The 23,445-nt window shown below is 50.7% G+C and overlaps 1 protein-coding gene across 3 annotated transcripts in view; it reads left to right on the top strand.

The window, feature by feature from the left end:
* vps26a (VPS26, retromer complex component A) overlaps positions 1-22,891 on the top strand; it is a 239,827-nt gene extending 216,936 nt beyond the window's left edge. For 2 of the 3 annotated variants that reach the window (XM_072478754.1, XM_072478756.1), the window contains 2 exons: positions 11,098-11,240; positions 21,892-22,891. In XM_072478754.1, the coding sequence (XP_072334855.1) occupies positions 11,098-11,240; positions 21,892-22,002 (254 nt within the window). In that variant the 3' untranslated portion in view covers positions 22,003-22,891. The remainder of the gene's footprint in view (positions 1-11,097; positions 11,241-21,891) is intronic. The other variant, XM_072478757.1, reaches the window with a different exon arrangement.
* The last annotated feature ends 554 nt before the right edge of the window (positions 22,892-23,445 follow it).

Below are 23,445 nucleotides of genomic sequence, written 5' to 3'. Positions count from 1 at the left end.
ATGTTGGCGAGGACATTTTTTTAAATGAAAATCGTTTGTACATCTCTTTATTTACAGTAATAACGCAAGTGAATACTCTTTATTCCTTATAGGTAGCGGGGGTCTGGGGTCTGGTCATAGCCGAATATCGGGGATCGGATCCGATATACCGTGGTTCGAGCGCGGTACGCTCTCCTTTTCTATTTGCGGAGGCGCATGGTCTGTACTGCACAGCAGAGTATGGCCAATGCTAACAGTGCCTCAATGACATACGATAAGGGGTACCAAGTTATGAACTTGGCACACCAGGATAATGCAGCGTGGCTGGTGACTGGGCCCTCGGTACTGCAGGGCAGTGAAACATTAACGGCAGGGGGGTCTGGAGTAATGGGGTCCGCGTTCCCGCGCAACCAAAAGTCCAAAAGGATGTTGAGCACGATGACCGAGGTCCTCATGGTTGTCCTCTTTCTTTTCTTTTTCTGTGTTCGCTGGTTTTCTCCGGTCTTGGAGCTTCTGGAGTTCTGTAAGACAAGCATAGTATCTGTAACTACCTTGGTTTAATATCCGGTGTGTTAGTGTGGCTGTCCTTCTTGGGGCCAATTAAACCCTTATAATTGGTCACAATATGTGACTGCTCCCCCATTTTTTTTCCAAAACAAATGTTAGGACACGGCACACTTCCCAATGGTGGACCAGTGCTAAGTTTAGCATCCAAATGTTCTAGGATGTAAATAGCATTTGGCGGCAACCCAAAGGTTGCCTAAATAAAACTGTTTTCGAAAGGAAAAGGTCGAATGAGGTGCGTATGGGCCGCGACGGGTAAGATTTGGATGGAGTCCCCGGGTAGGACGGCTACCAATACCGTATGTCCCCTACCCGAGCGTTTTTGACCAACGGGGGGGTCCCCAGGCAGGGCGGGTCTCACGCCGTTTCTCCACTGCCTGAGCAACCGACAAGAACGGACAAAAATGTAGTCAACATGGTGGGGTTGCTGTTCTGAATCTTCCGTCAAATCAGAAGAGCAGTTACGATCGGGTGTCTGAGGCAAGTCCTCAGAGGTATCAGCCGAATGGGCGTGTGGCGGTGGTGGGTGTCTGAGGCAAGTCCTCAGAGGTTTCGCCAGAATGGGCGTGTGAATGGGTGTGTGGCGGTGAGAACATTCTCCTGTTGGACGAATAACATTAAACAAACATTCAAACAACGGAAAACATTCTGCAGGTTCCATCAGGAAGGACAACACTTTTCACCAAGTGTCTCCTTTAAATCATCATGTGGACTCCTCAGTTCTCTGTTGCGAACAGGGTCGCAAAGGGGTTGGCGGCTTGGGAGTCAGACCCGAGGTCGTCACCTTCTCCCGGGTGCCAAACTCTGGAGTGAATTAGGGCGGAAAGGGCTGCGTGGTGTGAGTTGGGGTCGTCCTCGTCGTTGCAGACGAGTCTGCAGGAGTTGTCGCGGTGCCAATGAGCAGGGCCGAGTTGGGTGGGGACAAAGTCGGGGTTGTCCGTTTGGTTCGGTGGTCGGTGGTGTGGTTTATTTAAGTAGGTGATGAGGAAGGGGTCACTGGAGTCAAAGTCAGAGTTGCTGGGTGTGGGACCAGGATAGTAGGGAGGCGTGCTGTGGCTGTCGTCAGAGTCACAGTCGCTGTCTGTGCTGCTGCAGTCTGTGGGCGTTCCAAAAGTGAAGGCAAATTTATACTGGCACGCCTTTGCCAATGGAATTGACCAGAACCCATTACTGACGTCCAAAACCATGAAATATCGGGCATGGAGTCCCTGTTTGAGCATGGTCTCGGGACTTGTTGCAACGGTGGGGGCTGCTGCGGGGGTGACTTTATTAAGTTCCCGACAATCAATGGTCAAACGCCATGATCCGTTGGGTTTCCTTACTGGCCAAATCGGGGCATTATTAGTTGAGGCTACCGATCTTAGGATGCCCTGCTCTAATAAGCTTTCTATGACCTTTAGGATTTCTCCTTCTGCATCTAGGGGAAATCCGTACTGTTTCTGGGGTCTTGGGTCCGGTCCGGTTATCTGTACGGAACCGGTCATCCGTCCACAGTCGTGTTTGTGAGTTGCAAATGCTGCCCTGTTCTTTTGCAGGACTGCCCTAACCTGTCGGTCCGTGCTGAGTGTGGTGGGGTTGAACCAAAACTCGCCTACTGCGCTAATTTTGTTCATGTAGTCCCCTATATTGAGCGTTGCGGGGGCTCTCGCGGATTTCGCCATCTTCCAGACGCACTGGTTGACTGGATCGAAAGAGAGGTGGTGAGAGTTCATAAAATCGATCCCTAAAATTTGCTCTGCTGTTGGGGGCAGGTCGACTAACACTACGGGGTGTTTCGTGTTAATAGTTCCGATCTAGATGGGTACAGGGGTCATGATATGTCCCTGTTGTGAGTGGCCTGTGAAGCCGCTGAGGGTGATAGTGGCTGTGGTGGGCCACGTGTCCTTACCAAGGGTGGAGGAATTTAAGGTTGTGCGGGACCCTCCTGTGTCCCAGAGAAGCTCGATCGGCTGTCCCCTAACCTTTGCTGCTACTACGGGTCGTCCTGACCTATCCCAAAGGGTATCGCAGACCCAGCTGGGGGAGCCTGTACACCGTCAGTCCGTTCCGGTCAAGTCTGTCTGATCGGACTGGGCGCTAACGCTATGTATGGGCGCTGTCTTTTTCTCATTGAGAGTGCCTGTCTGTTGGGTTCTGTGTTTTTTTAGGGGCCTTGCATTCTTTGGCAAAATGTCCCAACTGTCCGCAATTGTAGCATTCTTGCGGTTTTGCTGGGGGGCTGCTCTTTCCCTCATTTACCCAGGCGGGGTTGTGAAGAGTGGTTCTTACTGCCTGCACGTCTGCGGCGGCTTGGTTTTCCTTGGGGGTTCTAGCTGCTGGTTTACCGTGAGCCGCTTGTTCCCAAGACTTGCCTCAGACACCCACCACCAAACTTTTGACCACCCACTTCTCATTATGAGCCTCCTCCGAGGGGTCATAATTACTACAGGCATTCTGTCCTGCTTCCGTGGCATGGGAGATAAGGGTGCGGGTCCATTTGGCCATATTGTCTGCGGACAAATGGGCACGGTCTACGTTGCCGAAAACGGCTTCAAAGTGAATCCACAAGCGTCCTGCGAACGCTGTGGGGTGTTCAGACTTTTTCTTTCTGCATTTATTTAGACCGTCTATGGGGTCGCCCCGGTTGTACCCGATCGCATCCAGGATCGCGGTATGCATTTCTGCAAAAGGTGCCTCCTCCTACATTCTGTGGGTCGGGAAGGGCTGCTGCGACCGATGGGTCTAAGCTGAAGACCGTGAGCTTTACCTGCTCCTTTTCATCCAGGCCGTACATGGTCGCCTGGTGTTTGACGGTGGCAAAGAAATGGTGTGGGTCTGAAGCGGGGAGGAGCGGTGTGATTTTCGCACACGCGCCCCGTAATTGGGTCACTGTGAGGGTGGTGGAATATAAGACTTCCGCCTCGTCTGCTGTGGCGGTGCGGTGGGTTGTTACAGGGTTCATGGGAGCCTGTATTATCTGCTGTGTGGGGGGTGGGGGGTGCTCTCCTCCTTTGGGGTTTTCCCTGCGCACATGCTCCCTGAACATATCTCTGTGCTGTCTCTTGCAGTTCTTCCCAATCAGGGCCGTCTTCCTGGTCTAAACCTTCCCCAAAGGTGTCTTGGAATCCTTTTTGGACAGAAAGCATTGCTTGCAGGTCTGCAATTTGCTTTCTGCACTTTGCATGGTCCAAGGTACTCTGCCTTTGTTCCATGGTTGCAGCGTGGAGCGCTCTCAAGGCTGCCTTGAGATCACTGCATTGTTTCTGCTTTTCTGTTTCTTTCTTTACCAGGACTGCACGCTGCATGTCCTGATAAGCCTTTTCATACTGGGACTGGAAACTACTCAAGTGCGCCAGACAAGACTGGTGACCTCGTTTGGCATCAGCCACCTCTTCGTCCTTTGCTGCTAATTTCCTTTTTAATTCCAGGTTCTCTTTCTCAACCTCGCATACATCGATTTTACTCATACGATGTATGCCTTCTATTTCTTTGCAGAGTGTCCTGACGACCTCCTCTGTGCCTCGCAATTGTGCCAGACAGGACACAATTGCCATCGGCTTGTGCGCTTTTGCTAAGCTCTTTTTATGGATCTCACTCAGGTTCTCCCACCAAGTATGCCCTATGCTTCCGGGACATGAATCGTCATTATTGCACATGGACCATCCTTTGCTGTGCAGAAATTTGCGAATTTCCACTTCCCAAATGGGACACTGTCCCACTCTAACGATGCTGATCGATGCGACCGCAAATTCTTCGGGGTTCATGAGGCGCTGCATTGCCTGCATGGCTATCTCTCTTATCTGCTCGTTACGTTCAAATTTTGGAACAGGGGGCTAAGGTGGTGTCGTAGATGCGGGTACGGCTTGCGCTAATTTCCGAAAATACCGACTTCCGACAGTTTTGACGTAACAAAATCTATCAGTTTTACCTTATAACCCTGTTAGTTACGCATGCATACACACACTTCCGAATTGTGGATTATTAACCAGAACCGCTTGAACACTTGTGGGTTTTTTTTTTTTCCGATTGGATTCTATTCAAATTGTTGGGGTTCTCCCAGAGTGGTTTTCCACTTCTATGTCGGGTCCCGGCGGAGTCGCCAATATGTTGCTCTTATTAGCCTTAGTTTATTACCTCTAATTCTGTCACCTTTGCTCACGAGTCGCCAGGTATCTTTCTGATACCGCCACGTGGTTCAAGCTCAAGTTATGATTAATAATGCAACACACCGCTTAGTAAGAATTAAATCAACGGTCATTTATTATATACAGCAATTAATACTTATACAATAATGCTACTTCTAGACTAATACCTATAACTAACAGGCCAATACTTAACTTTTGGGGATGGCCCACCAGGTCAGGGAAACAAATGGTTTATCGAATTGGGTCTGGCCTGCGGGATTCAAAGGCTGATACAGGTCGATGGCTAGGAGTCTCTATCGGGTAGCGATCGCTGGAGTCAAACTTACAGTTTCTGGTCGATGTTCTTGCGAAGGTTGCGAGCAGGAAGAGAAGGGAGAGAGAGAGAGATCTGAACTTGGCCGCTCACTTTATAGGGCCCAGGGGCTTCCCGCCTCCCGGGGCGGCCCTTGACCCTGAGTCCCAAGTGATTGTACCTGTTCCAAATCACTGGGGTCGATACGTCCAATTGCGAGGCGATTCCCCGATCGGGGGGTGGTCGTTCACCTGCCTTTGTTTTGGCCACTGCAGGCGCCGACAGGTCTGGCCCGGTATTCAATTGCTAATATGTTGCAATTGTTCCCGGGGATAGCTGATTAGACTGCAGATGTCTGGGTGGATGGGCTGTTAATAGCCCTGAGTATCGATCTGGGCCAACTTCCCCAGAGCCGAATATGCTATTCTGTCTGCAGCTGTCCGTTTCTGTCTTGTTACCTGCTTTTCCCAGCAGCCTTTCCAGTTAGCCATTTTAAATCGGGTTTTGGCCAAATTAATCGGGACGCAGCCATTTTCCTGGCTACACGCTTAAGTTTCTCTAAAGAAGTCGACGAATGGCTGCCACCTCCGGATGAACCCTGACATTGACCCTCTCAGGGCGAACTTGATTTTCTCCAGACAGAGAAAGCTAGCCATGTCAGTGAGCCAGGTCTCTGACTCAGGGGCTCTGAGTCCCTCCAAGCTAATAGTATCCACCTCCGCGGAGGCTACCAGGGAGGCAAAGGCCAGAACGTCTACCTCTTTCTCCCCCTGGACTCCCGGATCCTCCGACACTCCAAAAATCACCACCTCTGGACTCGGTGCCACGCTTGTTTTTAACACCTTGGACATGATATCCACAAACCCCTGCCAGAATCCCCTAAGCTTTGGGCATGTCCAGAACATATGAACATGGTTTGCTGGTCCTCCCGCACACCTTGCACACCTGTCTTCTATCCCAAAGAACCTGCTCATCCAGGCCACTGTCATGTGCGCCTGGTGAACGACCTTAAATTGTATCAGGCTGAGCCTGGCGCATGATGTGGCCTCTACTCAACGCATCTGCCCAGAGACCATCCTCTATCTCTTCTCCTAACTCCTCTTCCCATTTGTGTTTCAGCTCCTCAGTCTGCCTTTCCTCTGACCCCATGAGTTCTTTATAGATGTCAAACCCTCCCTCTTCAACTCATACTCTGGAAACTACCCTGTCCTGTATCCCCCTTGGTGGTAGGAGCGGGAAGGTTGAGACCTGCCTGCATAGGAAGTCCAGCGCCTGCAGGTACCCAAACTCATTCCCTCCTGTCAATTCAAATTTTTCCTCCAACTCCCTCAGGCTGGGAAAGCTCCTCTTATCCTCTTGATCCCTGCTCTTTGCCATCTCCGAAACCCTCCATCCAGCCTCCCCGGGAGACCGATAATTATTGCAGATTGGAGACCAAACCAATGCTCCCATATGTTTCCTCCACTGCCCACAGACTCTCAAGGCCGCCACCACACGGGGCTGGTGGAGTACCGTGCCGACGGGAACGGCAGAGGCACCGTTTGCAATGCCCCCAAACACGCGCCCTTACATGATGCCGCCTCTACTCGCTTCTCCCTGTATCGAAATCAGCTCCCCTCTGACCACTGCCTTCAATGTCTCCCAGACAATTGCTGCCGAGACTTCCCCTGTGTCATTAACTTCCAGATAGTTCTGGATGCATTTCCTCATACACCCGCACACCATCTCATCCGCCAACAGTCTGACATCCAATCTCCAATGTGGGCATTGGCCACCCTCCTTACTCACCTGTAAGTCCACCCAATGCGGGACATGATCCAAGACCGTGATCGCCGAGTACTCAGTGTCCACTGCCCCCGTCAGTAAAGCCCTGTTCAAGATGAAAAAGTCGATCCGGGAGTACATTTGATGTACGTGCGAGTAGAAAGAGAACTCCTTCACTCTCGGCCGCCCAAACCCCCATGGGTCCACTCCCCCCATCTGCTCCATAAGCCCCTTTAGCTCCTTTGCCATTGCTGGCACCCTGTCCATTGCCTCTCCTTGAGCTCGACCGGTCTAGCCTAGGGTCAATGACTGTGTTGAAGTCCCCACCCCCCTCCCCCTGCCCCATGACCAGTTTATGCGAGTCCAGGTCCAGGATCTTCCCCAACTTCCTTATAAACTCCACATCATCCCAGTTTGGCGCGTAAACATTCACGAGTACCACCAGCAGCCCTTCCAGCTTCCCACTAACCATGATGTACTGACCTCCCACATCCGCAACTATTCTTCCCGCCTCGAATGACACTCGCTTATTCATCTGGATCGCGACCCCTCTAGTCTTGAGTCCAGCCCCGAATGAAATACCTGCCCGACCCATCCCTTCCTTAGTCTAGTCTGATCGATTACCCCAAGGTGCTTCTCCTGTAACATTTTAACATCCGTCTTCAATCCCCTCCAAATGCGCGAACACGCTCCTCTAACGTTCCACGTGATCAGCCTGGTCGGGGGGCTTCTCGCCCCCTCCCTCCGCCGATCAGCCATCACCTTTCTTAGGTCGGTCCATAGCTCGCACCCGCAGGCCCGCACCCAGGCAGCCTCCGACCTGACGTCCCTATTGTCCCCCAGCAACAGTCCCTCCCCCATCAGCACAGCAATTCCCCCCCCCCCCCCCAAATAACAGCACAGTAAAAACAGCCCCCTTCAACAAGCATAACATCTGCTTACCCCCCACTGCGCTTCCGTGAGCCAGCCCGCCCAGCTAGCTTGGTAGCCCCCGCCCATGGCGCCAAACATTTTCCCACCTATTGTTTTTCCCCCGCTGGGACACCCATATTCAAGAGAAAACAATCCCAGCCCGAAAGAAACAAAAAGAAAAGAAAAACCCCACATCGAAAATTCACATCTCCATCCCCCACCAATACAAATGCAAATTTAACTTACAAAGAACAAAGAAATGTACAGCACAGGAACAGGCCCTTCGGCCCTCCAAGCCCGTGCCGACCATGCTGCCCGACTAAACTACAATCTTCTACACTTCCTGGGTCCGTATCCCTCTATTCTCATCCTATTCAGGTATTTGTCAAGATGCCCCTTAAATGTCACTATCGTCCCTGCTTCCACCACCACCTCCGGTAGCGAGTTCCAGGCACCCACTACCCTCTGCGTAAAAAACTTGCCTCGTACATCTACTCTAAACCTTGCCCCTCTCACCTTAAACCTATGCCCCCTAGTAATTGACCCCTCTACCCTGGGGAAAAGCCTCTGACTATCCACTCTGTCTATGCCCCTCATAATTTTGTAGACCTCTATCAGGTCTCCCCTCAACCTCCTTCGTTCCAGTGAGAACAAACCGAGTTTATTCAACCGCTCCTCATAGCTAATGCCCTCCATACCAGGCAACATTCTTGTAAATCTCTTCTGCACCCTCTCTAAAGCCTCCACATCCTTCTGGTAGTGTGGCGACCAGAATTGAACACTATACAAAATTACACAATTACAAAAAAAATACGCGGCAGCTCCAGGATCGATACAGAAGGCATTACAAATATAGTGCAAAAACAAAAACATTTTTAACGTGAACACTGCAGCAAAGTTCAAACACCTCAGTCCCCTGCCAGCCCTTCCCTTCTGGCGAAGTCCATCGCTTCCTCGGGCTACTCAAAATAGAAATGTTGCTCCTCATAGGTGACCCAAAGACGGGCCGGATACAGCAGTCTAAACTTCACCTTCTTCTTGAAAAGGGTCGACTTTACTTGGTTGAATCCCGCTCTTCTCCTGGCTACGTCCGCGCTCAGGTCTTGGTAAATGCGCAGGATGGTGTTCTCCCACTTACAGCTCCGTGTCTGCCTGGCCCGCCGTACAATACGCTCCTTATCCAGGTACCTGTGCAATCTCACCACCATCGCCCTTGGGGAGTGTGGGGCGGGGGGGGGGGGGGGGGGGGGGGTGGGGTCACCTACACGCGGCTTCTTCGCTAGTGCTCTGTCCACCTCCAAGTGTCAGGTGAACGTGCCATCCCCCATTAGCCACTCGAGCATACCCGCTATATATGCCGCTGCTACCGCTCCTTCAGACCCCTCTGGGAGACCAACGATCCTCAAGTTCTGCTGGCGGGACCTATTCTCTAGATCCTCCACCTTCTCCTGGAGCCTTTTCTGCTGGTCTCTCAGGATCCCTATCTCCACCTCCATTGCTGTTTGGTGTTCCTCGTGCTCATTCAGTGCCTTCTCCACTTTCTGGTTCGCCCGATCTTGAGCATCCAATCTCTGTTCCAGCCGAGCAATCGATTCCCTAATCTGATCCAAGCATTCCTGTTTCTGCTTGGCGAAGCCCTCTTGAATAAACTTCATCAATTGCTCCGTCGACCGCTGGGTCGTCGAGCCTGGACTCCGGTCGGCTGCCATGCCTTTTCCTGTTGCAGCTTCAGCCCAGGCCTTCTCTGTTCGCCCATTTCTTCCTTTGCGAGCACTCCTGGTCCGCCTATCCATGCAGTGGTGTGGGACTCCACCTTGTAGTCAGTCGCGTCCACTATCAATTTTCCAAGTAAAATCCGAGAAAAAATCGGGGAAAAGGTCCAAAGGTCTGACCCGGCGGCGGGAGCTACCAAATGTGCGACCTACTCCTTCATGGCCGCCACCGGAAGTCTGCTGTAACTTTTCTATGGTAGTGAATTAAATTTCATGACTGCTGAATTGGTAAATGTAGCAGCCATTTTGCACATAGCAAGATTCCAGCTTGCAAATTGGGTCGCTAGTTTATTGGTTGAGGGGAGCGGGGGAAGATGTGTTGCAAGCAGACTTGGATGCCGATGTTTGAATAATGTTGTTGGCTCTTTTATGGGAATGACTGGTTCATCTGAGAATTCAACATGGAGCTCTGCAGTTACTACTTGGGCAAAGTGGAACTTAATTTGGAATTATTGATCTTTGCATTCGTGAATCAATAATCAGAGTGAGGGATAAAATCTTTATTCAAACGACTCCCTCATTTACATTCCAAAATACACTTCAAAATAGTTATTGAATTTGGACAGACTGATCAGTGCAGAACCATACTGGGTTGGTAGAGAACGGTGCAGAGGAAGCTTTGATGAGATCTTGATCCCAGAGGGAGTTTCAAATTGTCTGAAAGAGGCAGGTGTATTTCCCATTTAAATCCATTAACTTGACCTCCATAACGGGACAAGTCAAAGCCTACCAGATATTTAACTAGAAAATGCTGGAATATTCAGCAGTTAAATGTTTTAAGTCGATAATCTTTCATCAGAATGGTGAAATGTAATAGTTTTTATGTGGATGTAATGGGAGAAGGTGGAAAAGAACAAAATGTAAGGTCTGTGATATCACAGACCAGAGGTAGCAATAATGAATTCTCACTGGGCTGATCTGCCAGTTCTACATGGTGGAAGTAAGAGCTACACAGGTGGGATAGACTGGTGAAGGGCACAAGGCCATTCATTAATTTATTGCTCTCAATGCACAAACAGTGTGGGATGGAATTAGTTGTGAACGAGATGCTGGGTTATGTTCAAATTCCATGTGAGCCATGGTGTGTTACTCTGAACAGGCTGTGTCTGGCTTGTGGACTAGTAGAATTTTATTTTAAGGCAGATTTCATAAACCTGTTGACTTGATTTGCAAACTCTCAAACTGAACAGCATTCTTTCTGGATTGTTACTTTGCTGTGTACTAGTAAGGGTCTTGCGCATTCCTTCGCATGCCCTCCCTCTCAAGCGGCCACTTGCGCCTTCTCACACGCATACACACTCAGTGAGCACCCCAATGGTTACTGAACCCATGAGTAGTTTAGACTCTTCTAATCCGAATCCAGTTTACTGTGATTACTGCTGGAGCAGCACATGTCTGTTTACTGCCCCTCAATCTAGGCTTGTGTGAAGACCCACTGCTTCTGAGAAAGCAATTGCAGTTATGTGCAGTTGTACTCGTGCCTTTGGGAGAGATGGAAATATCGGCAGCAATATTGTCTAAAGTCGGCTTGTCTAGGCTTGTGTGAAGACCCACTGTTTCTGAGGAAGCAATTGCAATTATGTGCAGTTGTACCCAAGTGCCTTTGGGAGAGATGAAAATATCGGCAGCAATATTGTCTAAAGCCGGCTTGTTCATTCAAAAGTAAACTTCTTTTTGTTTGTTTATGAAGGTGAATCCATTCCAATTAGACTCTTCCTGGCAGGATATGATCTCACCCCAACAATGAGGGACGTCAACAAAAAATTCTCTGTGCGCTACTTCTTAAACCTGGTTCTCGTCGATGAAGAAGATAGACGGTATTTCAAACAACAGGTATGTCAATAAGCCTGATTGGGTGTCCACTGTGTGACTAGGGGCAATTTTGTACAGATTGGATTCAATCCCTAGTTCTGTACATGTTGTGAGAATGAGATGGTCAACCAGCTTGCCGACAGAACAGCAAAGTTGCACACCGTGGACTAGTTGAGAAGCAGTGGAGGGGCAGACACATCTTTTCTGCCCCACGGTAGCACAGTGGCTAGCACTATTGCTTTACAGCGCCAGAGTCCCAGGCTCGATTCCCGGCTTGGATCACTGTCTGTGCGGATTCTCCCAGTGTCAGCATGGGTTTCTTCCGGATGCGCCGGTTTCCTCCCACAAGTCCCGAAAGACTATGGGCGAGATTCTCCACTCCCGCGCTGGTTGGGAGAATCGCCTGGGCCACCAAAATTTTGCAGGCACTGGTCCCAAGCGGCGGGAACGGCCCGTCGAGTTCCGCGGGCCGCAGGCCGGAGAATCGCCGGAGACACCCAAAATGGCGATTCTCCGGCCCTCCCGCTATTCTCAGGCCCGGATGGGCCGAGCGGCCAGGCCAAAACGGCGTGTTCCCCCCAGGCGCCGTCCACACCTGGTCGCTGCCGTCGTGAACGGTGCGTGAACGCTGGGGGGGCGACCTGCGAGGGGATCCTGCACCGTGGGGTACCTTAAATGTGGGGTGGCCCGTGATCGGTGCCCACCGATCGTTTGGCCGTCCTCTCTGAAGGAGGACCTCCTTCCTTCCGCGGCCCCGCAAGATCCGTCCGCCATCTTCTTGCGGGGCAGACTTAGAGAGGACGGCAACCACGCATGCGCGGATGACGCCAGTTATGCGGCGCCGGCCGCGTCATCCATGCGGCGCCGCCTTTACGCGGGCGACAAGACCTGGCACGTGTAGATGACGCGGCCCTGATCCTAGCCCATTGTCAGGGCCTGAATCGGTCGGGATCGGGGCCGTTTCGCGCCATCATGAACCTCGACGCGGGAGTGGAGAATCCCGCCCGTGATGTTGGGTAAATTGGCCATTCTGAATTCTCCCTCTGTATACCCGAACCGGCGACTGGGAGTTTTTCACAGTAAGGACAATAATAAAGATTATTCTTATTCGATAGGTGAGATTTTCTGGGCCATTTAATCTGATGCTGCAAGGTGATGAACTAAATTTCATAAGTTGTCATGCCAGGTTTTGAATTCCTGTCTCTGTTCACCATTGCTTTACCCTGCAAAACAAGGTCCAGTCACTCAATTTAAAATCTTGTTTTCCATTTCCTTATTCCATAGATTTATATTTATATTTATTGTCACGTGTACCAAGGTACAGTGACAAGTATTGTTCTGCGGACAGTCCAGAGAGATCATTCTATGCATGAAAAAAAGCATAGGCGGCGGGATTCTCTGTTCCTAAGATTGTGTTGACACCGATGTAGGATTAGGATACGTGGACTTTCACGACAGCAAAACTGGCGCCACACCTGAACCGATTCAGCGACTTAAGGGGCTAGCATTGGCACCACGTTGAACACAAACTTCCAATGAGAAATGATGCTGGATTCACAATTGACACTCGGGAGGCTGATAAGCTGCAGCCTCATATACATACTTCACTCCCCACACACCATCCCAGCCAACAAGCTAGCAGAAAGATGCGTGGCCCCACGATTCAGTTACGCCGAGTTTGAGGCCCTGCTGTACACTTTGGAGGAGAGCCAGGCCACCCTGTATCCGGCCTGGGAAGGAGAAGAAGGCCGCTCGGAAGTGCAGGGAGCGGAAGGAGGATTGCCAGACCCATGGCACCTCACTGCAGCAGAGCTGAAGGTCCCTGAATGTGGTTGGCGTGCTCGAGGTAAGGGCAGTCGCCGGGGTGGAGATTGGCCTTGGGCGAGCATTGAGACCACGCTGCGTAGTGGTTCCCTGTGCCATTTGTGTCAACCACCCCCACACCACTCTCGCCCCTACTACCACAACCAAATTCAGCCCACGGTGTAATCATGTGTCTTATCTTTTGTCTTCCAGGACCCGTCAGCGGTGGGGCAGGTTGTTCTGGTGTCCACAGCCTGAACCCCAGGAGCTGAGCAGCGGCGACGACACCGTCACGGAGTTGATCCATATGCCCGAAACCCCGGACACCCCGGAGCTCGATTCCAACGTTGACATCCGGTTTCCATTCACAGCTGTCTCCAACACTCTCCACCATCCCAGAGACACTCACATTGGTTGGGCACTTTAGTGAAGAGGCTCCTGAGACACTATCTGGGTCTCACCACACGAATGATGCGGTACAGCAGGTGGAGGTTCGAACTCCTGAGGAGAGGACAGGCCAACCTGGGGACTAGCTGCCGTCCAAATGTGTTTCGGGCTTCTGGAACGGACAGGCCCATCGATTGTGGAGATGCAGTCACAGAGCCAGGGACTACATGATGGGTTGTCGGCGAGCATCCACCACCTGCAGGCACAGCTGGAGGTGACCAACCATGTGCAGGAGCAGGTGGTGGTGCCAGCCATGCGCGCCTCCCAGATTAGCACTGTTACAACCTGTGACTGCAGTGGAGGCCTTGGGGGCGAGAGTTGCGGATATGGATCAGCATGCCCAAGGCCTGGGGTATTCTGTGCAGGCAGTGGCCGAGGCCCAGGACAGGGCTGCCCTCTCACAGGCAGCCAGAGCCACCTGGTCACAGCGGGCCATCACTGAGAGGGCTGGTGGCATTGCCCAGCCACTGGCCGGTGTGACACAGATGCAGAGGGAGGTGGCACATACCATGATAGCGGCGTGATGTGCCGCAATTCCAGGCGGAGGTGGTTCACTCTCTGTGTTCCATGGCTGCGAGCATGCAGACCATGGCTGAGACGAGAGCAGGCCACCAGGACTGGCAGTGGCAGGGGGAAGCAGTGGGCACAACAGGGAGGCATCACGCCACCTGGACACCCGAGCAGCACCCAGGCCCGGTCGCCCAGAAGACGGCAACCAACGGGGACGCAGGTCACAGGACGGGAATCTCAGCAGGCCGCTTCCACTCCTGATGTACTGTCTGGAGATCCACCTAGACATAGCGTTAGGACCCATAAGGCTGGATAATTAGACACCAGTTAAGTTGGTACGGGTGCGGGGCACATTTAGTGATAGGTGCTAGGGCACATGTCTGTATGTATGTTGTCACATGTTTGCACTGTTACAACCTGCCTCGCTCTGTCAGATGGTTTGTGGGGTGGTTCTGGGCTGGGCTAGCCAGTAGGGGACATGAAGTGTGGCCGGGGGGGGGGGGGGGAAGAGAGAGAGAGAGAGAGATTGGCGGGTGTTGGAGGGGAGGGCTTGGCTCAAGGACTGCAGTTCAGCCAGTGCCACAGATTAATCGTCCCATAGACCAGACCCACTGTTACTTCAAATAAGAGTTCAGGAGCTATGGGGAGAAGGCAGGAGAATGAGAATGGGAAATATATCAGCCATGAATGAATGGCGAAGCAGACTCAATGGGCCGAATGGCCATGTCTTGCGGTCTTAGGGGTCATTCACGAGTATGGTAACAGTGGGGAGAAGCTGTTTTTGAATCTATTGGTGCATGTTCTCTGACTTTTCTATTTTTGGCCCATTGGAAGAGAGAATAACCCGGGTGGGAGGGGTCTTTGATTATGCTGCCCACTTTCCCAAGGCAGCGGAAGGTGTAGACAATCGATTGGATTGGAGGCAGGATCTTGTTTGTTCACAACTCTCTGTAGTTTCTTTCGGTCATAATCAAGCTCTTCACATTTCTCCGAATTAGACTCTCTTCCCATCCAGCTATTCCCTCTCACATCTGTGATCTCACCTCACCCTTGCTCTAACTCCATCAGCAAATTCTTTGCTATTGTTTCCTTAGTTTCTCAGTTTCCAAGTTCTGATTGTTATGCATCAATTTCACCCCAGCACTCGACCACCACTCACTACACACGCAATCTTCACTTTCTGACTAAAAGGCCACAATCCCCTTTTTAAAATTATTTTTGGGTTGTGGGATAAGTCCAGCATTTATTGCTAATCCCTAATTGCAGTTAAGTAGGTGGTGGTGAGCCGCTGCCTTGAACCGCTGCAGTCCATGTTGTGTAGGCACACCCACAATGCTGTTAGGGAGGGAAAGGCTTTTAACCTAGTGACATAGTTCCAAGTCAGGTTAGTGTGTGGCTTGTTGAGGATCTTGGTAGTGATGGTGTTCCCTAATCCTAGTAGTTGGTGCTAGTCGCAAGTTTGAGAGTTGCTGCTGAAGAAACTTCGTTGAGTTGCTGTAGTGCACATTTTTGACGGTACACACTGTAGTCATGGTTATTAATTTTACTATGTATCCCTTGCATTTGGTGAAATACTACTTGAACATTCATTTTTTAAAAAATATATATTTTATTCAAGATTTTTTGGCCAAACATAACAGTACGTAGTGTTTCTTTTAAACAACAATAAAGCAATATAAATAACAGTGGCCAGTTTTAAACAAATAAATAAATAATATATGAACAGAAACAAAAACCAAACTAAATGGCAACTGCCTGGTCAAAAGTAAATACTCTCCAAAGATACGATCCAGCAGTCCAATATACATTACCTAAAACAAGTGCCTAAACATATACAATAACACCCCTGAGAGTCCGTCCGATTTCTCCCCCCCTCCCCTTCCCCCCCCCCCCTCCCCCCTGGGTTGCTGCTGTTGTCTTCTTCTTTTCCATTCCCTCTATCTTTCTGTGAGATAGTCGACGAACGGTTGCCACCGCCTGGTGAACACTTGAGCCGAACCCCTTAGTACGAACTTAATCCGTTCTAACTTTATAAACCCTGCCATGTCGTTTATCCAGGTCTCCACACCCGGGGGTTTGGCTTCCTTCTTCATTAACAATATCCTGCGCCGGGCTACTAGGGACGCAAAGGCCAAAACATCAGCCTCTCTCGCCTCCTGCACTCCTGGCTCTTCTGCAACCCCAAATATAGCCAACCCCCAGCTTGGTTCGACCTGGAGCCCCACCACCTTCGAAAGCACCTTTGCCACCCCCACCCAAAACCCCTGTAGTGCCGGGCATGACCAGAACATGTGGGTGTGATTCGCTGGGCTTCTCGAGCATCTCGCACACCTATCCTCTACCCCAGAAAATGTACTGAGCCGTGCTCCAGTCATATGCACCCTGTGTAACACCTTAAATTGTATCAGGCTTAGCCTGGCACACGAGGACGATGAGTTTACCCTACGTAGGGCATCAGCCCACAGCCCCTCCTCAATCTCCTCCCCCAGCTCTTCTTCCCATTTCCCTTTCAGCTCATCTACCATGATCTCCCCCTCGTCCCTCATTTCCCTATATATGTCCGACACCTTACCATCCCCCACCCATGTCTCTGAGATCACCCTATCCTGCACCTCCTGCGTCGGGAGCTGCGGGAATTCCCTCACCTGTTGCCTCGCAAAAGCCCTCAGTTGCATATACCGAAATGCGTTCCCTTGGGGCAACCCATATTTTTCCGTCAGCGCTCCCAGACTCGCAAACGTCCCATCTACGAACAGATCTCTCAATTGTGCTACCCCTGCTCTTTGCGATGCTCCAAATCCTCCATCCATTCTCCCCGGAACAAACCTATGGTTATTTCTTATCGGGGACCGCACCGAGGCTCCCGTCTTTCCCCTATGTCGTCTCCACTGCCCCCAAATTTTCAATGTAGCCACCACCACCGGGCTTGTGGTGTATTTCTTCGGTGAGAACGGCAACGGCGCCGTCACCATAGCTTGTAGGCTAGTCCCCCTGCAGGACGCCCTCTCCAATCTCTCCCATCCACTTAGACACCATTGAAACATTGGCGGCTCAGTAGTACTCACTTAGGCTCGGCAGTGCCATCCCCCCCCTGTCCCTACTACGCTGCAAAAATCCCCTCCTCACTCTCAGGGTCTTCCCGGCCCACACAAAATACTCTTCTCGATTCTTTTGAAAAAAGCCTTCGTGACCACCACCGGGAGGCACTGAAACACAAAAAGGAATCTCAGGAGGACCACCATTTTAACCACCTGCACCCTCCCTGCCAGTGACAGGGACACCATGTCCCATCTCTTAAAGTCCTCCTCCATCTGTTCCACCAACCGCGTTAAATTAAGCCTATGTAATGTACCCCAATTCTTGGCTATCTGGATCCCCAAGTACCGAAAGTCCCTTGTTACCTTCCTCAACGGTAAATCCTCTATTTCTCTGCTCTGCTCCCCTGGATGCACCACAAACAACTCACTTTTCCCCATGTTCAATTTATACCCTGAAAAATCCCCAAACTCCCCAAGTATCCGCATTATCTCTGGCATCCCCTCCGCCGGGTCTGCCACATATAGCAACAAATCATCCGCATACAGAGATATGCGGTGTTCCTCTCCTCCCCTGAGTACTCCCCTCCACTTCCTGGAACCCCTCAATGCTATGGCCAGGGTCTCAATTGCCAGTGCAAACAATAACGGGGACAGAGGACATCCCTGCCTCGTCCCTCTATGGAGCCGAAAATAATCAGACCCCCGTCCATTCGTGACCATGCTCGCCATCGGGGCCCTATACAGCAACTGTACCCATCTGATAGACCCATCTCCAAAGCCAAATCTCCTCGGCACCTCCCACAAATAATCCCACTCCACTCTATCAAATGCTTTCTCGGCATCCATCGCCACCACTATCTCCGCTTCCCCCTCTGGTGGGGGCATCATCATTACCCCTAGCAGCCTCCGTATATTTGTATTCAGCTGTCTCCCCTTCACAAACCCAGTTTGGTCCTCATGAACCACCCCCGGGACACAATCCTCTATCCTCGTTGCCATTACCTTGGCCAGAATCTTAGCGTCCACATTCAGGAGGGAAATAGGCCTATAGGACCCGCATTGCAGCGGGTCTTTTTCCTTCTTTAGGAGGAGCGATATCGTTGCCTCTGACATAGTCGGGGGCAGCTGCCCCCTTTCCCTCGCCTCATTAAAGGTTCTCATCAGTAGCGGGGCCAGCAAGTCCATATATTTCCTATAGAATTCAACTGGGAATCCGTCTGGTCCAGGGGCCTTCCCCGCCTGCATGCTCCCAATCCCTTTCACTACTTCCTCCATCTCAATCTGTGCTCCCAGTCCCGCCCTCTCCTGCTTCTCCACCTTAGGAAATTCCAGCTGATCCAGAAAGTACATCATTCTCTCCTTCCCATCCGGGGGCTGAGCTTCATATAATCTTTCATAAAATGCCTTGAACACTCCATTCACTCTCTCCGCTCCCCGCTCCATCTCTCCCTCCTCATCTCTCACCCCCCCTATCTCCCTCGCTACTCCCCTTTTCCTCAGTTGGTGGGCCAGCAACCTGCTCGCCTTCTCCCCATATTCGTACTGTACACCCTGTGCCTTCCTCCATTGTGCCTCTGCATTACCCGTAGTCAACAAGTCAAATTCTACATGTAGCCTTTGCCTTTCCCTGTACAGTCCCTCCTCCGGTGCCTCCGCATATTGTCTGTCCACCCTCAGAAGTTCTTTCAACAACCGCTCCCTTTCCCTACCCTCCTGCTTTCCTTTATGTGCCCTAATAGATATCAGCTCCCCTCTAACCACTGCCTTCAGCGCCTCCCAGACCACTCCCACCTGAACCTCCCCATTATCATTGAGTTCCAAGTACCTTTCAATACACCCCCTCACCCTTAAACACACCCCCTCATCTGCCAATAATCCCATGTCCATTCTCCAGGGTGGGCGCTGTTCTTTTTCCTCCCCTATCTCCAGGTCCACCCAATGTGGAGCGTGATCCGAAATAGCTATATCCATGTACTCCGTCCCCGTCACCTTCGGGATCAGTGCCCTTCCCAAAACAAAAAAGTCTATCCGTGAATAAAATTTGTGGACATAGGAGAAAAACGAAAACTCCTTACTCCTAGGTCTACTAAATCTCCAGGGGTCTACTCCTCCATAAAGTCCTTAAGCACCCTAGCTGCAGCCGGCCTCCTTCCGGTCCTGGACCTCGATCTGTCCAGCCCTGGGTCCAGCACCGTATTAAAATCTCCACCCATTACCAACTTCCCCACCTCTAGGTCCGGGATACGTCCTAACATACGCCTCATAAAGTTGGCATCATCCCAGTTCGGGGCATATACGTTCACTAAGACCACCGCCTCCCCTTGCAATTTGCCACTCACCATCACGTATCTGCCCCCACTATCCGCCACTATGGTCTTTGCCTCAAACATTACCCGCTTCCCCACTAGTATAGCCACCCCCCTGTTTTTTGCGTCTAGCCCCGAATGAAACACCTGCCCCACCCATCCTTTGTGTAGTCTGACCTGGTCTATCAGTTTCAGATGCGTCTCCTGCAGCATAACCACATCTGCCTTACGTTTCTTTAGGTGTGCGAGTACCCGTGCCCTCTTTATCGGCCCGTTCAGCCCTCTCACATTCCACGTGATCAGCCGGGTTGGGGGGCTCTTTACCCCCCCTCTAGCCATCTCCTTTTTCAATCCAGCTCCTCACCCGGTTCCCACGTAGCCGTCACTCTCCCCAATGGCGCCCTCCCACCCCACCCCATACCAGCTCCCCCTTCTCCCCAGTAGCAGCAACCCAGTTAACCCCCCCCCCCCCCCCCCGCTAGATCCCTCACTAGCGTAATTGCACCCCCCATGTTGCTCCCAGAAGTCAGCAAACTCTGGCCGACCTCGGCTTCTCCCCGTGACCTCGGCTCCCACTGTGCGAGGCACCCTCCTTCCTGCTTCCCTGTTCCCGCCATGATTACCATAGCGCGGGAACAAAGCCCGAGCTTCCCATTTGGCCCCGCCCCCAATGGCCGGCGCCCCCAGCTCCTCATCCTCCCTCCCCCCCCCTCCCCCACGACATGGGGAAGAGAGAAAAGTTACAGGGTCGCAGGATTGACAACTTGGGAAATCATCTCTTCCCCCTTTTCCCCCTCTTCACCCCACATACTCACCCCACCACTTTGTCCCAAACGTTCTTTTTCTAGCCCGCTTATTCCAGTTTCTCCTCGACAATAAATGTCCACGCTTCTTCTGCCGTTTCAAAGTAATGGTGTTTCCCTTGATGTGTGACCCAGTCTTGCCGGCTGCAGCATTCCAAATTTAACCTTCCTTTTGTGCAGCACCGCCTTGGCCCGATTAAAGCTTGCCCTCCTTCTCGCCACCTCCGCACTCCAATCTTGATATACGCGGATCACCGCGTTCTCCCACCTACTGCTCCGAGTTTTCTTTGCCCATCTGAGGACCATCTCTCTGTCCTTATATCGGAGAAATCTCACCACTATGGCTCGAGGAATTTCTCCAGCCCTCGGTCTTCGCGCCATAACTCGATAGGCTCCCTCCACCTCCAACGGGCCCGTCGGGGCCTCCGATCCCATTAACGAGCGCAGCATCGTGCTCACATATGCCCCGACGTCCGCCCCTTCTGCACCTTCGGGAAGACCAAGAACCCTTAAATTCTTCCTCCTCGCATTATTCTCCAGCACCTCCAGCCTTTCCACACACCTTTTGTGTTGTGCCTCCTGCATCTCTGTCTTCACCACCAGGCCCTGTATGTCGTCCTCATTCTCAGCAGCCTTTGCCTTCATGACCCGAAGCTCCTGTTCCTGGGTCTTTTGCTCCTCCTTTAGCCCTTCAATCGCCTGTAATATCAGGGCCAACAGCTCCTTCTTCATCTCCTTTTTAAGTTCTTCCACGCAACGCCGCAGGAACTCTTGTTGGTCAGGGCCCCATATTAAACTGCCTCCTTCCGACGCCATCTTGCTTTGTGCCTGCTTTCCTGTCCGCTGCTCTGGAGGATCCACCGCAATCCGGCCACTTTCCTCTCCTTTTTCCATCCGTGTCCAGGGGGGATTCCCTTCTGGTTTACCGCACAGTGTTTTTAGCCGTTAAAATTGCCGTTGGGGCTCCTATTAAGAGCCCAAAAGTCCTTTCCACCGGGAGCTGCCGAAACCTGCGACTTAGCTGGTCATCGCCGCACCCGGAAGTCCCCTACTTGAACATTCATGTAAACTGCATCTGTCCAAATAATTCTAACTTAGCCAAGTTACCTGTTTTTTTGAAATCTATGCTGACAGACCTTTATAACCTGTTTCGGTAAGTGTCATTGTGTATTATAAACTTTTGTAGTTCTTCAACAACAGTTCAAACTAACTGACCTGGCAAGGGGAGTCATACTTTTCATCTCCAGTCCTCTGCTGTCACTTTTCTACTTAATGATATTTAGAGCCACTGTTTCTTACCCAGCTGTACTCCGGATTCTCTATCAGTCTGTGACTAGCACCCTCCAATGGCCATTCCACACTCACACACACCATCATATCCTCTGAAATTCAACTAGGAAGGAAGACTTGCGCTTGTCTAGTGCCTTTTGTAACCTCATGATATTTCTGAGCACTTGCAGCCAATGAAGTACTTTTGAAGGGTAGTCACTGTTGGAAATGCAGCAGCCTATACCCACGCACAAAATTCCCCAAAACTGACCTGGCGAGGGGGTGGGGTGACAAAGGCCAGATAATCTGTTTGTGACATTGAGGGATAAATATTGGCCTAGGGCTGTGATTAGTCTGTCCCTGATCCTGGGTTCATACTGGGTGGGTGGATGGATGTTTGTACAGTGTTGCCAGCTGGCTCATCCAGCAAGAAAAAAAATCAATGGTGAAAATCCTGGATCTGGCCATTCAACTGCCTGTTTTAATTCCTTGACAGGAGATTGTACTGTGGAGGAAAGCTCCCGAGAAGTTGAGGAAACGAACCAACTTCCATCAGCGTCTGGAATCACCAGAGCCACAGGCCTCTGCTCAACAGCCTGAAATATGAGGAAAGAGTGAGCGAGATCTCTGTCCCTTTAAAAGTTGCCACAGACATGGTCGCTGTACGTGATCCCACGGTTTCTTTGTGATATTAAACTTTCTGCAGGTCACTAATGGTTTCTCAAACACTGGAACACTAAAGCTAGCTTTTTATACTGCACATTTTGCAATTTTTGTTCGAACTTATGCACTAAAAATCTACACTGAGCAACATGTTGGTTTGATGGTTCTGTATGTACTTGTGCATGGTGGTGGATTTATTTAAACCTGGGAATTACTGTTGTACAGATGCTTAATCGGCTTCGATCAGATTTCACCGCCTCCATTTCAAACATAACAGACAGATGCTTGATGAGAACAGATGTTGAGAGTATATTTATTGTTTGTGTATTTTCAGCCTTTTGCAGACTGAACTTTGGTGATGGTCCTGTTTCACTAATAATTTTTGTTTTTGCTTGGTGTAAAAAAGTGGCACGTTCAAACTCCCAGCATTGCTCCAGGTAGCAATATAACCTCTCTCTGTCAGCATTGCAGACACAGCACTGTGCCCAGGGCCCAATCTTTTATCTCCGATCTCCCTCACCATTTTCCCCCTCCCCCAACTTACTGGGGACCCCACCTCATTTCCCAAGGAGCATGCACTGTACTGGGGCCTGTACTCTGACCTGAACTGCAATGCAGTTACTGTCAGTGAGGCTACAGTGTAGGGGTAAAGTTTCCTGTAAAGTGCCTGAGAACAGTTTAAAGCCAGTTAATGCCAAATATTTACCTGCATGTCTGTGACTGATATCAAGAAAAAATTGAAATATTTTAAGTACTGTTATTTCAGATGTATTATACCATCCAGAAAAATGTATCTCCTCTATATTCAATAAAATCTTTGCCAGTGTATCCAATTACACTTGAATTCAATCTCTATAATGTACACTGTGACTGGTGTCACTGGCTCTGACTGGGCCAGTCAGGTACCAGTGCTTACTCTGCACCAGCCCAGCTCAACAGGATATTCGGAAGACATCGCTGATTAATTATTTTCCTAACATCCATGTCACTGGGTAACGACCAGCACCAGGAAGACTTTACTGAAGTTTTTCTTGATTAAAATTAATTTATGACATTAGAACCATAGAATCCTTACAGTGCAGAAGTTCATTCAGCCCATAATGTGCATCAATCCTGGGCACCCAGCTAGGCAACATTGCCTTCAATGCAGTGTAATAACATTATAGAACAGTACAGCACAGGAACAGGCCCTTCGGCACTCCAAGCCGATCATGATTACTGTCTAAACTAAAATCTTCTGCACTTCCAGGGTCCGTATCCCTCTATTCCCATCCTATTCATGTATTCGTCAAGATGCCTCATAAACGTCACTATACCTGCTTCTGGCATTTTCCCTGGCAGCCAGTTCCAGGCACTTGCAACTCTGTCTTTAAAAAAAAAAAACTTG

Source organism: Scyliorhinus torazame, chromosome 16, assembly GCF_047496885.1.
Source record: "Scyliorhinus torazame isolate Kashiwa2021f chromosome 16, sScyTor2.1, whole genome shotgun sequence".
Taxonomy (NCBI): Eukaryota; Metazoa; Chordata; class Chondrichthyes; order Carcharhiniformes; family Scyliorhinidae; genus Scyliorhinus; species Scyliorhinus torazame.
This window is presented reverse-complemented; position numbering and strand designations above follow the sequence as displayed.